Genomic DNA, 18992 nt, shown 5'->3' with positions numbered 1-18992 from the left:
GTTGAATGCTACAAACGAGCCTATCCGGGGTGGTTGTAAAAAAAAAAAAAACGAGTGGTCGGATAAAAAGTCGAAAGCTTATCTCGCCAGGGGAGGGATAGGAGCTTTTTCTCATCCGGCCTTTTCACTTTTTACCGCTCGACGTAAAGCCGAGGAGACGCGCACGGGACTATCTCCCTGAACTTTCCATTTCGTACGGAGAAACGCTGGTAAAAAAGGCTACACGCGGAATTACAGAGCCACCGACTCTGTGTTTGTACGTGTGTGTCCTGCCGTTCAGGATTTCACTCTGTGAGGTCAGTCAGCGAGATTTACATTATGCGCATCCCCTCCTTTCAACCCCCATCCCGTTTCCAGAGGCTGTGTGCAACCGTCGGTGCAGCGCGATTAAATGGCACATGCGCGTCCTTAGCGTGCATAAAGTCCCGGAAAGTAATGAAAAGCTGGTTACGCCCGACGATAAAAGGACAACGGTGCCTACTGATTACGAGCCGACGCGATGGCGGAATTGAGTCAGACAATTGGGAGGGTTGGGAATTGGTTCATCGAGACTACGCGCGGAGTTCATCATCTCTGTTCTTCTTGGAGGGCCATTGAATAGCTGAAATTCTAGGGGTGAGGGCGGCGCAAGATGTCGGGGAAACGAAAAAGATGTGGTAAGTAAGGAAACCTTGAAAATGGTAAAAGATGTCGGGGAAACGTGAAAGATGTACTAACAATGGAAAACGTAAAAGTAAGAAAAGATGTCGAGGAAGCTGGACTGAGGTAGATTCTATAACAGGATAATCACTTCACTAATTTGTCAAAATAAAATAGTGGAATACCTGTTGCTACTTCTAATAATATATTTTGCGTGAACTCACATTGGAAAACGCGAATCAACGATGTTTCCACAGAAACGTTCACCCATAAACTTCCAACTAAAAATTGCAAGAATACAAAAAGAGTTTAATGATCGTTGCCAAAATGATATTCGAACGAAATCATACGAACTGTTCTGTGTATTCAATTACCGTTTAATTACCGGTCATCATAATTTGCTCTTCCCGTATCCACGGGCAATTAAAGGGTAATTATAAAAAATTCTCCCTTTATCCAACGATAATTCGACCAATTAATTCGGTTTGGGCAGCTTGCCGCGGCGATTCATTTTAATCTTCCCTGGTAATTATTTTCAAACGAAACCACCCCTTCCAGTTGCGTTTAACCGAATCCATTAAAAGTCTCGATCGCGCCTTCGTCTGCTTCAATTCGCGACGGCAGAATTCCTAGATCACGGCCTTCCCCCAGATGTCGTTTAGATAACGACGGATTTATCCACGGCTAGAAAACTTCCATTACCTCCGTTAAGCCACCGAATTCCTCGCTATAATGGGGAACTTGCGGCCCTCCATCCCCTTCTACCCACCCCCCTTCAGTCTCGCCGCAACACTTTAATGAATAACAGTATCGACACTTCCGGCGGTGACTCCGCTAGTTTCCGGATCTACGAAACCTCCAGAGAGGATAGGGGGTGAGAAATTTCGGAAAACCTGTCCGAGAAGTTCGACGTCTGACAAGTTTCGGCCAAGTATAAAGTTCATGGAATTGCTTCTAACCCGATTTCGGAGGGGTTGGAATAGCGATTCCGTCTATGGCGGACATCCTTACGCTGAAAAGACCCCATGAAGATATATTCTAGCGGAGAGAGGATTCTTTGGACAATTTCCGGTTGTACTCCACCTGCAGAAAGCCCGCGGGCGTGCAGTGTCGAGATTAATCTCGGCGACGCCCTTAATTTCGGGGGTAGCACAACGCTGGCAGTCCTGTTGCTCGACTTGTGCTCAGAGTTCACCAAAATCTGGTGTTTACGGGGGACTGGTAATGAACCAGGGGAGAAATTTCCAGGTTCACGCGTAGCTGGAGGTGCTACGGGTCCTTCCTAATCGTTCCACGTTAAACATCTATTATGGTCGTTAACTGTTTGTCGGGGGTGAAATAACAAACAAATGATCTGAGATTACGGTGGATAGCATTTCGAGAATAATTTCGGTGCTTCTCGTTGCGTTTCATGTTAAATGGATTGAGTTGATGCAACTTTGATTACGATGTTATTGATGTTACGATGCCATTGAGGTAACTCCGTCCCGTTAACACACTGACAAACGGTAAACGTTCTGGTCCGCCACATGGTTTATTTTGGCACCACTATTTGGAGTATTCATTTTCTTTTATTACACCACGCTGACACAAATATGTAGTATTTGCTCCTTCTAACCAAATAATACTTCCCCCTCACATTTCTTAATATCATCAAAATCAAATTACATATTGAAGCTGATCACGTTAGGTGGGACACCCTGAAAACAACGAAGAATTCATCTACTAAGTGCAACCCAACGAATTAAATCTCCACCTTCGAGTGCAGAGTGAGAGTCACAAAAATAATACGTCGCCGTATGGGATACGGTGGATGAAATTGAAAAGCAAGACGACGTCGGGGCGAGAGCTGTCCGTCGTAAATATCATGGAACGCGAACACGGTGTAAATTTCCCGGGTGTAATGGCGGAAATGTCCGTGCACGCGACACAACCGAGGGTGGAGGGCTCGTCGAGCAACGCTTTAATAACGAAATTCCGCGGGCCCGATTTGAAAAGCTGTCGCTGAAGCCCTGCTGCGAACGCACTCACGCCGGGGTATAAAGAATAACGTTTAACCAGGCAAATATAACGGTTTCGCGGTGCGTTCGACACGCGGAACAGTGGAAAACAAGCGGATAAGAGGGGTAGGGGTAGGTAGAAGCATTTTAGAATTGAGTTACTCCCGGCCATTGGGAAGCAATGAAGCATCCAGCTAGCGAATCTGCACCGAGTTTGCGCCCGCTTTTGCTATGCCGTTCCCTCTCCAACCCGTTCTCCCTGTACCGTGCACGTTAAAGGATCGCGTACACATGTGACCTGATGGGAAATATCATTTTTATTTTTTTCTTCTATCAACTTCGACCATTTTTCGAACTGTTTCCCGGCCATTGAACGCTGGTAACGATGCAAATACAAGCGCAGTTGAGGTGTAAAAACATCGATGATCGAATTTTTCTTGGTTTGCTTTCGATCTGCATGCCATGGAAAATCGAGAACGAGGGAGAACACAGAGAGACAGTTTTTTTATATAAACCGTCAGAGCGGACGGGTATGCGCGACAAAAACAGTGGAACAGAGGGAAAATTGTGTTGTGTCTGACCGTTAATCGACTTCATCTACTGGCGGAATAAACGATCAAACGAGCCGAAGTACTGAGCAACGAATGATGAAAATCAAACGCAATGGGAAAAATTTATCAGGACCTGGTGACAATTTCCACCCACCCTAATGTGTTTTCCAGGTAAGCTAGACGATGCCGAATCGATATTAAAGACCATTGGAAAGTCGGGCATTGTTTGGCGAAACCAGCGAATATACAGTGATCGTCGCGATCACCGCCGTGGGGAAACGAATTTTAATTGCGACAGACATTTCAATATTTACCTACCATCCCTCCCCTTCGGAACGAACCGTTCGAAAATTCGTTGCAAAATTTTCACCGTCGATATCGATCGCGACGTAGTCGGATTTCATCCAGTGACACCACTGACAGCCGATAAATTGGGATTTGATCGATGACCTTCGCCGTAGTAATAACTGCACGTCGGATGTTTGCTCACGGCAGTCCCAGAATTCCGTACGGGCTCGAGGCTACTAAAACCCGAGAACCGTTTTCCACACGAGCGAAGAGAGCAACCTAATTCTCCGAACCGAGAGGGGGGGCTCGCCTCGGGTAGGGAAATAAAAAGTCCGTTTAATCCGCGGGGGAAAAGAGAGAAAGAGACGAGGGGAAGAGAGAGCGGCGTAGAGCAAGAACAAAGGACGTCTCCTGTTACGCTGGATAAAAAGTGAAGATTGCCTAGTGAACACGATGTAATCACTATTGATTGCGCGAAATTAACTTTCATTATACTTTCGCGCGACGAAAAGTGGCTCCGAATGTGGCCCCCTCCCACGAAAAAAATCGGAGAATCTGATTCTCCGTGCTTGAACATCGATCGGGTCTGCTTTCAACGTTTCCTTTAATCACGGAATAGAATATAGAATATTGGAATATACAGGGAAGGCAAAAATTGATTATATTGTCTAGGGAAATGTACAGACATGGGTGGTTTGTTAACATCTTCAACTGGTTGTTTAAAAAACTTAGCTCTGGGAGCGCAACATGAAATTTCCTTTCAAAAATCCGCAGTCTACTCATTACCTGTCGTATCAAAAAACGTTTTGATGGATTATGTAGCATTTTTTTTATTGGATTGATACATTCTTTTTAATAACGTACAAGTAATTTAATATGATATAAGTAAGTCGTTTCTAAAATATTTAGGTCCGTAAACCTAGTATTAATCGCGTTACCAGACTTTACGCAAGGCTCTCTTTAAGAAGGTCACCCATGTTTCTGCAAGAGCCCAGTTGAAGGATCCTTGATCTCGGAAACCACATAACCCGAGACATCCCCAAACTCGCCCGGAACAGTATTCTATAAACCCAGAAAAGACTCCTGGAACTTCGTGGCTGTATACCCACACCGAAACGTTTCGTAGAACGATCGGAGTCAAACCAGTATATTCCAGGTCAGACTTATCAAACAGTATCCTTTTCCCCACGTTATTCCGTAAACTTCGTCGACCAGCGATAAACTATTAAACACCCGGTGTGTCTCCCCGATCCGAACTGTCATAAAACGTGAACGATCCTAATCCACGGAGTTGTCCAACTTTTATTACAGTCGCAATCTTCAAAGTTTACGTTTCCAGGGAACTGTCGGCTACCTCCGTTGACGGATATAATAGCATGCAATCATGACGAACCATGATAATAATGATCAGGTGACCCTAGAACGCAATGGCCTTGAATCTCTGTGTTAGGGGATCAGTCGTTTAATCGTTTCGTTGAGGAGAAGAGCCAGGTGTGTTGCGAAACGACGACTTTTCACGTGGATCGCGACAAAATCAAACGGTCCGTACTTGCCTGCCTCTAGGGGGACTTGGCTCTTAGACCTTATCTGCGAAAGGGGGTGCCTGGACGTTTGCGATTCGTCGAAAGCCCCGATAGGAGACACGGGTCTGGCAGTGATAGGTCAACCGACCCGTAGTATTGAACCTTGATCTACGCCCGAGGAATGAAGGCACACATCGCTGGCTTCGAACTGGGGGATATCCATCGGTTGACATGTCCAACGGTCGAGTGGATCAGTTTACCCGCGACCGATTCACGTGGACGACATGTTCGACCAGGATTTAAACCGACGGGGGGGATTAATCCTCCGCTCGCTGGGATGCGACGAAACTCGACCGGGGCTACGTTGTCGTCGTCGTCGCAGTCTACGGATGTTCGTTTGGTTATCCAATTAATTGGCTCTCCGGCCACTGGCTTGTTAAAACCGACGGCGTTGCAAGACTGGTCGTGCGTGAACGGCGCACCGTGGTTGCTGTTGGACTTCAATTCACAACGTTCTACGGTCAAGGAGAAGCTTGGTCCTCGCGTAAATGGTTGATCTGGAGGTAGCTGGTGGTCGTGTCTGATCAATGGTACACTCAATCCACTTGTACCGATGAAATGATTTTCAGGACGGTTTGGAGAATTTTCAATTCATTAACCCTTTATTTCTCAAGGTATTTAAAAAGTAACGAAGGAATATTTTGTTGTATTTTTGTGTATATTACATGACATAAATGATTCACGAGAACATTTTAACGTTTTGAAACCATCTAATACTCAATACTTGAGTTCCATTAAGTGAACGAGACAGATATGAAAAAATACATGATATCAACATTTTATTTCGTAATCTAGAGTACGTCGCCATATGGCAACAATGGGAACGAAAGGGTTACCCGAGCCACGCCTAATGGAACTACTTTACTCAATTAACTCAGCGATTCTGTGACCACGTACCCCTACATGGACACAGTTAATAATAAATACAATCTAAGTGGGTCTACCGCAGGTATTCTGTAAGAGTCAATTACCAGAATGCTTCAGACAGGCAGTCAAGAAACGTGAAAAACTTCCTGCTCCCTTGACGTGCGACAACTATTTTCCTGCTCGCAGACAGCCGAACTCTTTTCACAACATCGCTGAGTATCTATATAACTCCGTGACAAAACTTCTGTATCGCGACACGATTGAATGGAACGTAAAAGCGACTCCGTGGCCCCGCGATAAAGGATCGATCCATAGTCGACTATCGACACTTTGCAAGCCACAACAACCGTTACCATCGCGGCGATCAATGATCAGAACAGAACGGTAGAATAGAATGCTGTACGGGATTCGGTGGGATCTAAGAAATACGAGGATACTTTCGGGTAATGGCCATTACCATTCGTCATCCCCAAAAGAGATTAAAGTTAGCTCGTGTTCGAGCCACCGATCGTGGGACGATAAAGGGTGAAGGGGAGACAATTCGGAGGGGTGGAGCGGGGTGGACTGGTGAATTTCTTGGCGGTCGTACACGCGCTTTACTACGCTCGAGGTAATCGTGTTCCTCCGACCGTGATCTAACCCCCCTCCAGGCAGTATTCACCTGGAAATTCGGAGTATCGATCCGCGACGAATATAATCCTGGCGTCGCTGTCCGTGGGATAGGTAGGTAACGTTCCGTGAGGCTGCGCCAGACAATCGTTAACAGAAGTGTATTGAAAGGATCAGCCTTATCAAATCTGGTGATTGACGGTTCGTATCAAAGAACAGGGGAAGTACCGGGGAGGAGAGAGACGGAGAGTGCGCGCAACCGTTCGTAACGACGTATCCATCGGTCCGTTATACCATTGATTAAGTGGAGCGCTCGTGTACGCCGCGAGATTCTCCACCGACCATATCGCGCGGCACGATTTTAATCGATCGGATTATTCCGCGCCACGCTCGAACTCACCAATCCCGTCTACGATTGCTCGTCCGCGGGGGTGAACCTCCCATCCCGCACCCTCCCCTACTGATCTGATTTCGGCCACCGTTTTTCCGATCGACCGTTGCCAAGCGATCGTTAACCGTAACGAGGGAGAGAGATCCGAACGGTAATCAGTAACGAGGAGCTACGCGCGAGAAATAATGATTGCCTCCCCCTGCCACCCCCCCGAGTTTTCCCTCTAATCTGATCTTCTGGCGGTTACACGGCTCGTATCCGAAAATTCTGCGAAAACCCATCTGCGGTGAATATCATAGTACACTGTGGTTTATTGGTTTGGGGACGCTCCTTCGGGCTTTAAAATGGTTACCTTCCTTGGGGAATATTTATGATACTCGAGCAATTCTCCTTTCATACTAGAACTAACTGGTGAGTATATTTATTTTTATCCGATCAATGAGTAAAACAACCTTTTGAAAGTATTCAAATTTATTAATTTAGCTAGTTTCTTCATTATTGTACTGCAATAAAAGTTGTGACGGATCAGGGAAAATGCGTTGTAGTAACATTTTCAACATTTTTATAAGTTTAATATTTTTAATTAAAGAGGCGTATGTAATATTTTTAATAGAAGAGATACGTGTACACAGAAAATCTTTTTATCTAAAGATCGAATAAACTTCCCAACGGCAGCGTATTTGTTTTGCTAGTGTACACCGGCCAATATTCTGATAGCGAACTATAGAACGCTACTGAACCTCGAAGAGAAGAGATTCGACACATTTCTATGTTTTCACGGATCCCGAATCCAATTTTCTTTTTTCGAGCATCCTGATCCTCCAGGGCCTCCCGTGATAGAACATTAAAGGGGATCGACCGACGAAGAAACGGGCCAAGTCCAATATGTACTCCCGTATATCAGTTGATTTGACGCGTAAAACTCGATCTGTTCGATTTAATACTCAACAAAATAAAAACAAATAGTTTCGAGCACTTTTACAACACTTGATATCGATACGCTAATTGAACATTTCAACCAGCTATTTGTTCAATTAAAGCCCACTATATTATTGTATATTCCAGTAATATTAACGCGTTATGATCAATATTCATTCCCGCGTATAAATATTAGGACATTTATCGAATAAGCAGCAAAATGTTGCAAGACATTACGAAATAACTGAATGTCTGAATTAAATGTAGGGGGTATCAAAACTCGATGGAAAGCGCTTTTGCTTCTATAAAGTACTAAAAGTGGCCTAAAATATATTATTTTTACGAAACATAACATTTCCTTCATACAGACCAGATGTAATACTTACGGTAATGTAAGTGTATACGCGTTGCCTTGAATATATTTATTATACTGCTAATTATATTCAGAAAATGTTACATGTGCCTGGTTAGAAATTCAATATTTCGTCGTCTAATTTAGTGACACCAGTCATCCGATGACAACCATGTTAGTCAAACGTATTAAAGTAGTGGTTTTCCTTTAAAACACCATTACGATCGTCTTTCGATATTCTTGGCAACGAGCTCGATCCCATCGCCGGCTACAAAGTTTCCGCTCAAACTGCATTATCTCTAGCCAACAAGAGTCGAAGGTAGCTATCCAGGGACCGAACCATCCGGTTCCCGTGTTCTATGAGGATTTAAACTAGACGTCCCCCTTTTGTAATTCCTGATCCGGATTTGAATTCTCCCGTATCCGTCGACCACGCCGGGCTTCCCCGTTGAAAGACGTTCCCTTTCAAATCGGCTGCTCTCGTAAGTAATTTTCATTCCCTATAAGACGATAAATCCTCCGATCTAACGATGCGAATTGAAACTTTCCCTCGATATCCCTTGGTCGAAAGTAAGTGCATACATCTACAGGTCGAGAATCATTTTTTGATTGTTTCATCGGCGATCCTTCGACCAATTTTTTTAATCGAACCAACTTGCATGGGACCAGAACCCATCGATGCAGCGATAGGTAATGCATCCAAGCATGATAATTAATAATATACAGTGTCCACAGCGATAATTCTCCAATGTACGATTTCATTTTTGTTTGTTTTTGTATCACTGGTCGGACCAATATCGACACGAACTACAATACCTCTGAAAATCGACGATTCGAGAATTACCGTGAGCTTTATGGCGACTGTTTGCTTAATTGGATGGTTTACATTGTATTGACATACTGTTACGGACCCAGTTCCCGTTCAATTAAAAGTAACTATGGAGGGTTTTTTAACATAAAAATAGAAAATTAACTGGTCACTAGACTGCGGATTTTTATGCAAAATGACATTTTATGACGATACTTACAAAAACGAGGACAAAAGTGGGAACTTCTTTCTTACCTGAAGTACCTTATTCGGTCAAGAATAAAATAGAAAACTTGTTGCATCTGATTAAACTATTGTATTTTATTGTATTTGACAAAGCTCTCGAGCCTATAATTGCATAAAATCCGCAGTCTACTGATCACTTAAAGCATATATCTGTACCTCACTCCGAGCTATCAACTTTTACGTATGAATTTCAAAATAGTTACTAATTATTTAGTACCTTTCTGGAAAAAAACCTTAATTATAAGAAACATCTTATGCGGTGTCTATCCACTAAACTGCTCAGGAATTGGGTCCGTGACGGTGTTATCTCGCGCGTAGCTCGAACCGGTCGATTCTCAGGGGTCGACCGCGTCAGATACGTTTGGCGGTCAATTACGTAACACGCAGCCCCATTTCTGTCATTCCAGAGATGTGAGGAATGATCACGTGGGTGATGGTCGGGCTGCTCCTGGCTGCGGAAACTTGTGGCAGAAACGTTCTATCCGGGAACGGTAACGGGAAGGAGGAGACGGACCAGAAGGACGGTCTGAAAGGAGTCACCGCTGCCACCGACGAGGAGGAGGTCTACCGTGGGTATCGGTGACGTTAAACGTCATCGTGAAATCTCTTTTCCCTCCCTTGAGAGATGAAGAACGAAAGGAGAAGAGAAGAAAGTGGCCGAGAATTCGGGGGCGGCAAAGGGAGGCAAACAGGATCTATGATTTAGCTCCGAGTAACTCGAGTAGCTTATCCAGGGCCCTCTCGAATCCTGCAATTGAGCTCCACTAATCCTACCCCTGCCTCTTTTGGCCGCCCACAGCTTACAGATCTCTCGCCTACCCCCATCCCGGGCCACTTCAACTTTTACCGCTCGAACGACCGGGCCACAAATCATTCCCTTGATCCATACACAGACACCCACCCACCCAACCTAGGTCTGTAACATATTGTCTTGAAATATCGCTAGCGCCGACCGCCACCGAAAAGCTTCTTAAAGTGTCGACTGACCCGTAAGCAGTCGAAGTCGTGCGCGAAACGAACGTTGGACTCGCGTCGTCAGGCTGACCGCGTGAACGTGAGATCTATGGGGATATATGGTCGAACTGTTACGAAAAAGGATCTATGTAATATCCTGCGCTTTGTAACGGTTGAAGTGAAATCACTGGTTCTTGTGCTCCTTACGGATATTTATTTGCTTCTATGGAATTTCGGTTTTCTAGTATCTCAGCTGGGCAGAGTCCTTCTGATTCGTGCTGAAGGTGTATTAAATGGTACTAAATTATTCAGTATATTGATTCGAGTCTTGTATTTCAAACGGGTATTAATTTCATGCGTATGGAATTTCGTTTTCTTAGTATTTCAAATCTGCAGAGTCCTGATTCATATTAAAAGTGTACAGTAAATCATCGATGAGTGTTTCTTGAAAAGCCAGTATTCGATCAAAAAAGCAGCATTTCATAAAGGCGCCCGGTTTCTCAGTGTACCACTTTGATTCTTGCCAATCTAAAATAACGAATCTCCTTCACGTGAAAAAGTCAGCCAGTGTTCCAACGAGGCGTGTAACGTATCAAAGGCGGGTCTTTGAGAGGCACGATTGCAAATAAAATACGTAGTTCCGCGTACGCCAACCTAATAGAGCCTTGAAAACGTCTATTCCGTTTATTCGGCCGAGATCGAGGTGGAGCGTTCTTAACGAGGGAAAACGAACCAGTGACGGGACCAGGTAAGTGGTTGGTGGAAAATCGGCCAGCTAGGAACTACTTGAATTTCACTGTCGTCGAAAGTATTAATTACGACAGCAACGGTGGAGAATACACAATTTGCCTCGGCGGCCTGCCGTGCGCTGGTTAACGATGCGTTTCGAAGGAGAGAACGCTTTGTCGCACCCCCTGCGATTCCACGGGACTGTACCCTGTGAGTTCCAATTCGACGGGACAATCCATTCTACTCCGTGCTCGCGAGCGTTAAGTACGTGGAATTCTATCGAACGAACGCCTAAGCGTGTTTAATTGTTGCTTCTCTGTCTGCCTGGCCGCCCTTTGTCTCCCACTTGAATCGACACGGCAGTCCTGGCCGTCTCCGCAACTCTATTACTCACTCCAACGTCACCCACCCCTCTCTTCTGTGTTGTGTTGCAGGTCTAACGTGCTACACTTGCGTCAACGTCAGCGATAACCAGGTATCGACGAGTCCATTAAACGATCTCCTTAGGAATCTGTAATGCCTGTATCGTGCCCGGTCCAGCCCGCAATTTCGTTTAGCCCCAAGGATCGTTCCCCATCCTCCCCACTGTTCCTCTCCACCCCCGTGCCATCGATCTTCCCTTATTTTCACAAACTCTCCGCTTCCGCGTGCCTGACGCCCAATCGTTTCTCTTTCCCATCCCCAAACGTTCTTCGCCGCCTCGCCTACGCTCGATCGCCTCCGGGGAATTACCAATTTCTAGCGATGGGACTGACGGCTGTTTTGATACTTTCAATCACGGCCACCTCGTACCGGTATGCGCACCCGTGCTTCACTGTTTCGAGGCTCGAGGAGGCCGAGATAGGTAATAAAAGAGATTGGAATTCTACGGATGAAGAGGGGAGTGTTGCCTTGACTGTTACTTTTGAATGATCGATACCGACAACGTTTCGAGGAGGGAAACTGTGTTGAGTGTTACTCTGTGGAATAAATGCCCTAGTTTTTTTTCGTCGACTGGTCTATCATTTTAGTCTATCACTGCACGATGGAGAGCGTGGCTCAAGAGTTTATTAACTCTTTGCTTTGTAATGTTTAGTCAAGGATTTAACGAGCCTGAATATTATTCGTTTTCTTTTGGTCGACGTGAAATACTATTTTGTTGGTAATAACATTTATATTTTAGAGTAAATGCACACTTTCCATAAGTATAGAATTCCTTTTGTTCCCAGGAAATTATTAACATAATTCTGGAGACTGAAGTCGTCAAAAAAATTGTAAAGCAAAATTAAGTAAATTTAGCCTTGAGAATTAATTTATTTAATTGGCTCCAATACTGATATGCATCTATTAGAAGTAATACACCCCTATTCATATCTCTATGGTTTTTGGGACAATGCACCGTAATAAAGAACACGAATATTATCGTGTGTATATCTGTTTAGCACCGTAACACGTAGCTCGGAAATTGATACGTATCAGAATTAATGAACGTGTCATTGGATTAGTCCCATCGCTACCAATATCCGTCCAGTCGCTTGTTCCACCATCGAACTAGGAACTGGAGAAACAAGAACAGTCCGATTTGATCGAGGTATCTTTTATTCTTCGGGAAATTTATATCTGGTCCACGGTTTGGCCAGCAGCTTTCTACCCTTCTTTTTTTCTTTCGTTTCCTCGAAGTTCGATACCCAGCGCGCAGCCTCGGAAGTTTGTTACGGCGATACAGTTGTCGCGAGCGTTCGGCTGGAAGAAACGAGCTTTTCAGTTATATACGGATTTTCGAGAACTCCGATGGATCTCGTGTTCCCTTGATCAAGTCAAGAAAAGTTTTTCTCCCTCTTTAACGGACCGTGTTTCGTATCGAACTTTTTGTTCCCTCTCTATCCTTTTTCCCTTTTCTTTCTATCCGTCTTTGATCAATTCCCTCACCTGGGACCGCCACGTATATGTATAGACGACTCACACAAATTCGAAAAGAACGTCGAACTGGACATCACACGTTGTCCACTTAAATTTCCGGCCAAGCCACTTATTTTTCTTTCTGTTCGCAGATGTGCAACGAATGGGCCATAGACACGCCGTGTCCGGCGGCCGGCCGGGACTTCTGCAGATCGCTGCACATTTTGGACAGCAAAGGAAACAGCGTCTTGGCAAGCAAATTTTTTTATTCCCACCCCTGTGACTTGACCCCTTCCCTTTATCGGATTCGAGCACCGTACCGAACGGCACGATAAGCTCTATCGTTGCCAAGAAATATTAGGAACGTCGCATAACGGCTGATCGTGTCCGATTCGAGGCCCCAGACTCTGCCCCCGTTCGTTTCGTAATCTTCGTCTACCACCGGATTACGTAAATGACGAGCGATTAATTAGCAACGTAATTCCCGGATAAACGGAAATTATCGAACCTCGGTCCCGTCTGTGTGTCTTGAATTTTAACGAGGGACCGTTAATTGGAGAGACTTTCGTACGGTTCGAGGAGGAAATGTCTCTTCGAGGTTCGATCAAAGTGTGCAATATCGATGGTAAAGTTTGGAGATGTTTTTTGTTTGTTTAAATTGGTAAATGGTTTCTGTTTACATTCGAACATTTGATTTTCGTTAGACTCTAGGTCAGTGTTTCCCAACGTGGGGCGTACGTCCCATCAAGAAAAGCAATTTGAATATTTTAGGGGACAATTAGCAATTCATTCATATTCTTCAACTAATTGGCATCAGTTTTACCTATGTGGCTTTTTTGTTTGTAGTAGATAATAATTTTAAAGTTTTTCAGAACTTGGTTTACTATTATGCTAGAGAGGCATCGAGATCTTCGAGGCGTTAAGGTGGGACGTGATCTATAAAAGGTGAGGAAACATTGTTCTAGACGAAGGGGTGGAGCACTTTTAAGTTAGACACTGTATAGAGACATCGTAGATGCAACAGGGAGTTAGGTGATTGTAAAAAGTGTACATTGTAGCAAAAGGCAAGGAACTACCTGTTGAGCAACGTGTACAGGTATATACACACTAAGAGAAGAAGAATATTCAATGAGGGAAATGTAGAGGGAACCTGGTGTTTTATCATCCGGGACGTTTTATTATACGAATTACCCGAAATCTACCACTGCTTCCCAAACTTTCAGTCGTTGACCGTACATTTTACACTAATATTGAATTACAGGTAGTAATCGTGGTAATTCAGGTTCTAATACAGTTTTACATTGTCCGAAACGATCTTCTACAGAATCAAGAATACAAAAGGATACTCAATTACGATTTCCATAGCTATCAACGGTAAAAATAAAATATTTCCTGAAATATACGATATCTGAGAACGATTTAAAAATGTTGAAATTAAATTCTAGAGTAATTACTGTCCACCATATCAAATAATTAATTTAACCATTCGTATTGCACAGAAGTCACCTGTACCTCGATAAAACGCAAGAAATTACCGTTCCACCGTCGGCTGATCTGTCTCCTTCGAAGGAATTTTCGTTTAATCCATTATAGTCCGAGTGATTGTACGTACTCGAGGCTTACCCGACGTTCCACGCGCAAGTTTTTCGTTCTCGCTGGAATCCGATAGTTTCCAGAGTTGAACGACAAGCGAACCGTGGTGGGAGGGGGAAAGGAACGAGCAGAATCTGTATTCCAAAGCGAGGTTCACGATGATCGCGTTCCTTCGTGCTGGTCTCGTTTCACGGCACTCGATTTAATCGTGTCAGGTCGCAGTGATAAAATCAACACGATACAGTATTATATCGAGTCGCTGTACACACGCATCGTGCACGCACGCCCGACGAAAATCAATCGCAGATTTCGCCCGTGTCACGCTAATCTGGTCTTTCCACCCCCCATCCTCTTGCATCAAACGCGTTCCATCGATTCCCATCTGGTTGTTAATGGACGAAGTTACGGGAAAAGATTTCACGCCGGAACAGCAACGTTGCAAGCCGGATCCCACCTTCAAGAGCTTCTCCTCAACCCTCTTCAGCACCTTCCGTGAACTCTTTCAATTATGAACATCAGGATCAATTAGATCCCCCCGTTCCTGACGGGCTTTTCATTCGTGAGTCGCTTTGCACGTTGATCGGTTAATTAATGCCTGGATACTGTGCCCGTCCGTGGGAAGATCGACAGATGACGCGAGAGAAGAGAACTCTCCTCTGCAACCGTGATCTATCGGTTTTTCAAGCGGCGATTGTGCCGTAGGTTGAATCACGAAATTTCAAAATTAAAATCCTCTTTTGATCGAACACTTTCATTGTTGTTTATGAAAGGGTTATTAATAGAACCATTGAATTTCGAAAGATTCGATATCATTCACGACGAGTAAAAGGAATGAATCGTATTTATAAAATAAGGGTGTTCCGATGAAAAATCCGCAATCGATTGCCATAGAACGTCCTCCCACCCTTTCTTTTCCTCCCCCAGTCAGACAAAAAAAAGGAATAACACTTCCGTGAGCGAGTATTGTGGCTTCCCATTCACCCCCAGAAAAGCTCCACCAATTTCCCTCAAAAGATGGTACCGGAATCCTTGTAAAACCGGCTGCAATCATAACGATGAACATCCCACGCGTACCTGCAGGAAATCGAAGAATCTATGAATTAAACAGACGAACAGCCGGTAGCTTCTAACGACGACGGGAATCAATAGCCGATGGGGCGAGGGGGAGGAGAGAGGCCGTGGATAGTCGATGAAAAAGCATTCCCCCGTGAAAGATTGAGAACGGACGAACCGTACGAACGAAACGAACGAACGAACGAGCGCACACGAGACAAAAGACCGCCCTCCCCCACGTGCAAACCGTCGACGACAACACGGCGTTTCCGTTTTCAGGTGAGCAAGAGCTGCGCGAGCAACGATGAATGCGGTCCAGCCTCGGTCGGTTGCATCCCGGTGGACACGCAGCAGGTGCGAAATAGCGAATTTTTTCCAGACACCTGGCATTCCTCCATTTCTCTATTTCTGATTCTCGAAGTACACCATTTAACAAAAAGAAATAGGACAGCAGAAAGAGACCGAGGCATTACGATCGGGTGAAATAAATTCGGTTATTTCGTTCCAGATCTGCATCAGCTGCTGCGACCTGAGCTACTGCAACATCGAGTCGCCGACGAACGCGACGAACGCGATATTCTCGCGTAAACGTCGCGCCAAGTCGAAGTCGAAGCGCAAACGACCAGGTAGAAACGGGGTCGAGGGCAGCTCCCGATCGTACGGGACCGGCGCCCTGTGGATCCTTGCCTCACTGTTCTATGCATATCATTGCTGAGGAAGCAGCAACGCGGAAGCACCCGGCAGCACAGAAGACGCCAGACAGCAGCATCCGGGATTTCGTTCTCCAGAGAGAGAGAGAGAGAGAGAGAGAGAGAGAGAGAGAGAGAGAGAGTCTGAATATGTGTCCCTCCCCACGGGATGGGTTAGAGCCCGGATTCGCCGGTCCGTGAAACTTTCGTCTGTTCGTGGCCTCTCTTGAGGATCCGACCGACTGATCAACGTTTATCCTACTCCCGTACTCTTGTTTCCACCTTTAATCGCCTGTGTACATTTTCCATGTTTCCATTGTTGAATCCACCACGGAGACTCGTGATCCGAACCATATATATATCACGAATAAAGATCCTGCGCGTGGTTCTATCTCCTTTTTGCGTGGAATTTCGCGACTCGCAAACTTCTCCACCTCCTACGGGCCGTCTCTCTATCCGCGTTCCGTGATAAATGGCCGAATAGCTGGGCGGAGCGGGGTAGCGTAATTATTACGCGACGGTGATGTATTTTGGCGGCGTGTAAGGTAGCCGAGCTAAGAAACCTCTTCTCGTCTTTCTCCATGTTAATGAGAACTCGACTCTCGGGGGCCGAACGGACGCGAGAAATTGATGACTTTTTAGGGCGGGGGAATTTGACAACGACGCGGACCTGGAGGCGCTGTCTGGGGGTACCTAGTTGTGGCCGATGATTCGAAAATGGCCGTTCCGATGTCTTCTTTCTGGTGATGGGGAAAAAAAAGGAATTGTTCTCTTCTAGTAGTAGCGTAGTTGCCTATGCCTTGTTCGTTATGAATACCAGAATCTATGGTGTTAACTCGGGTTTTGAGGATCAAACGACCGATGGGACCCGCGCCCAATCGAGCCTACGGTGTCCAGACGGAATGATAAAACGAAACGTCGTCGGTTTTCCCATATTTATCATTTTCAGAGAAACGTTCCATCCTCCCCTCTCCCACCTTACCACGTTCGTTCGATCGAGTTTCTTTTTCAAATCGAAACAACTGATAAATCCGTGCCATTTCTCTGTTCAGATGACCCGATTCCGACGGAGTTTCATTTCGACGAAACGAACGAACGAGACGCGCGCGAGAAATGAAAACGTTTCGGCTCGTGTTCTCCGCTGATTCATTCAGAATTCCGGCGTACCTCGCCGGGGAAACGATCGATCGTTATCCTCGAGGCACTTGTTAAGCGAAAACCCCGCGAAGTCTCCCCGTGTATGATTCGCGAATAATTCATTCGGCGGATAACGTAACTACCATCGTTCGCCATTCCGTTCCCATGCATAATACAATAACCATCGATTCGATGATCCTTTTCGTTTCTATGAGATACAAGATCCGCGGACACACTATAGACTTCGAGGAATCGATGAAATATCGCACCTTTGTCCCTCGGTTCTATTGTAATCGTGCGCAATAAATATTTCTTCGTTTCAATGGACTCTGGATTATTGTTATATCTAATGTATTGCTTAAAATCACGTGAAAATTCTACGGAACTTGATGGCCGATCCGTTATTCAACGCCGTGAAAATGGGTAACGAACACCTGGCTACTCAAGTTTTATGTAAATTACTTCCAAATAAATGTATCCTAGATTATGTAAGTCCCGCTTACTTTCGTACCTAAACAACAACTAAAAAAATCATAAAAGTACACTAAGGCTTTTTCATTCACCGTTTTCTATCTCCCAGTGGAAAAAAATTATTAATAAATTATGCTTTCGACTGTACTATCGGAAGCTTTTCGAGCACCATAATTCTCGTTCGAACGAACTCTTGCTCAACTTGGTCGCGGGTTTATTTAAAACTATGTCTTAGAGCTCATCTCGCAACCCCACCTCTTGGAGGCACTCGATCCTCCGCGAAACTTCAAAAGGAGAACAGCCGCGCGCCGAAAAGCAACGTTTCACCGAGATCAATTTTCCGCTCGTATCTTATCGTTCGAGCAGAAACGAGGACGTTCGGTTATTGTCGGTAACGAGTCTCACGAGACGGGGAAAAAGAGTTCGCGCGCAGCCGAGTCACGAGTTCGCTCCTATTGCGGAAGTTTCGCAAACAGATATGCAAATCGCGAATCAGGCGAGCACGACGCGCGAACATTGGTTTGAATTATCGATAAACTGGAATTACGCGTACCTAAAAGCTGTTTACATACCTACGGACTCGCCTACTACAGACTATTTATTGCTATTACGATCACTAACAATTATATACACGTTTAAACGAATAAATGAATGAAATGGATATATTATGATATAGAAACTATACATTGTTTCGGCAGGATGATGTAAGAACATTGTTGGTAATGAAATAAAGAAAACTATACTTGTCAGACTGCCATTTCATGGATTTTCTTCTGATCTTAAGATCTGTGATTATTACCGGACTGCGAATGTTTATGTAGGTTGACAAATAAAGCTTTTATCTTCTAAGAATATTATTAAGTTGAAGATACAGTGAAAGATTTGTTAGTAATTATTCAAGATACTTCAATGTTATTCGTATTCTAGTATATGCTATGCGTACCTACATACAATTTATTTCTTCTATGGATGTTTTTATTATAGTTTTTATTGTGATATATTTTCCACAGTTGAGCGTTCTATAAGTGCATAAACATACGCAGTCTAATTGCATACGTAAGACCCTTTTCCAATATTTAAATTATACTCCAAATCATTTACCAATGCAAGTTGATGATAATAATTATGTTATGTATAATAATTTTTTACGATATTAACTGCATTAATATGTCGAAATTGTCGTTGTTGGTCATTCCACGACATCAAAATAAAAATGCGCTAAAGTTTCTTCAAATA

At 44.5% G+C, this 18992-nt stretch overlaps 1 protein-coding gene across 1 annotated transcript in view; it reads left to right on the top strand.

The window, feature by feature from the left end:
- Positions 1 to 16250, top strand: part of LOC107194143 — a 63676-nt gene extending 47426 nt beyond the window's left edge. Inside the window, exons 2-6 of the mRNA XM_015583709.1 lie at positions 9660 to 9821; positions 11370 to 11410; positions 12966 to 13064; positions 15739 to 15813; positions 15968 to 16250. Of these exons, the coding sequence (XP_015439195.1) occupies positions 9671 to 9821; positions 11370 to 11410; positions 12966 to 13064; positions 15739 to 15813; positions 15968 to 16174 (573 nt within the window). The 5' untranslated portion in view covers positions 9660 to 9670 and the 3' untranslated portion in view covers positions 16175 to 16250. The remainder of the gene's footprint in view (positions 1 to 9659; positions 9822 to 11369; positions 11411 to 12965; positions 13065 to 15738; positions 15814 to 15967) is intronic.
- The last annotated feature ends 2742 nt before the right edge of the window (positions 16251 to 18992 follow it).

Source organism: Dufourea novaeangliae, unplaced genomic scaffold (assembly GCF_001272555.1).
Source record: "Dufourea novaeangliae isolate 0120121106 unplaced genomic scaffold, ASM127255v1 scaffold21, whole genome shotgun sequence".
Classification (NCBI taxonomy): domain Eukaryota; kingdom Metazoa; phylum Arthropoda; class Insecta; order Hymenoptera; family Halictidae; genus Dufourea; species Dufourea novaeangliae.
This window is presented reverse-complemented; position numbering and strand designations above follow the sequence as displayed.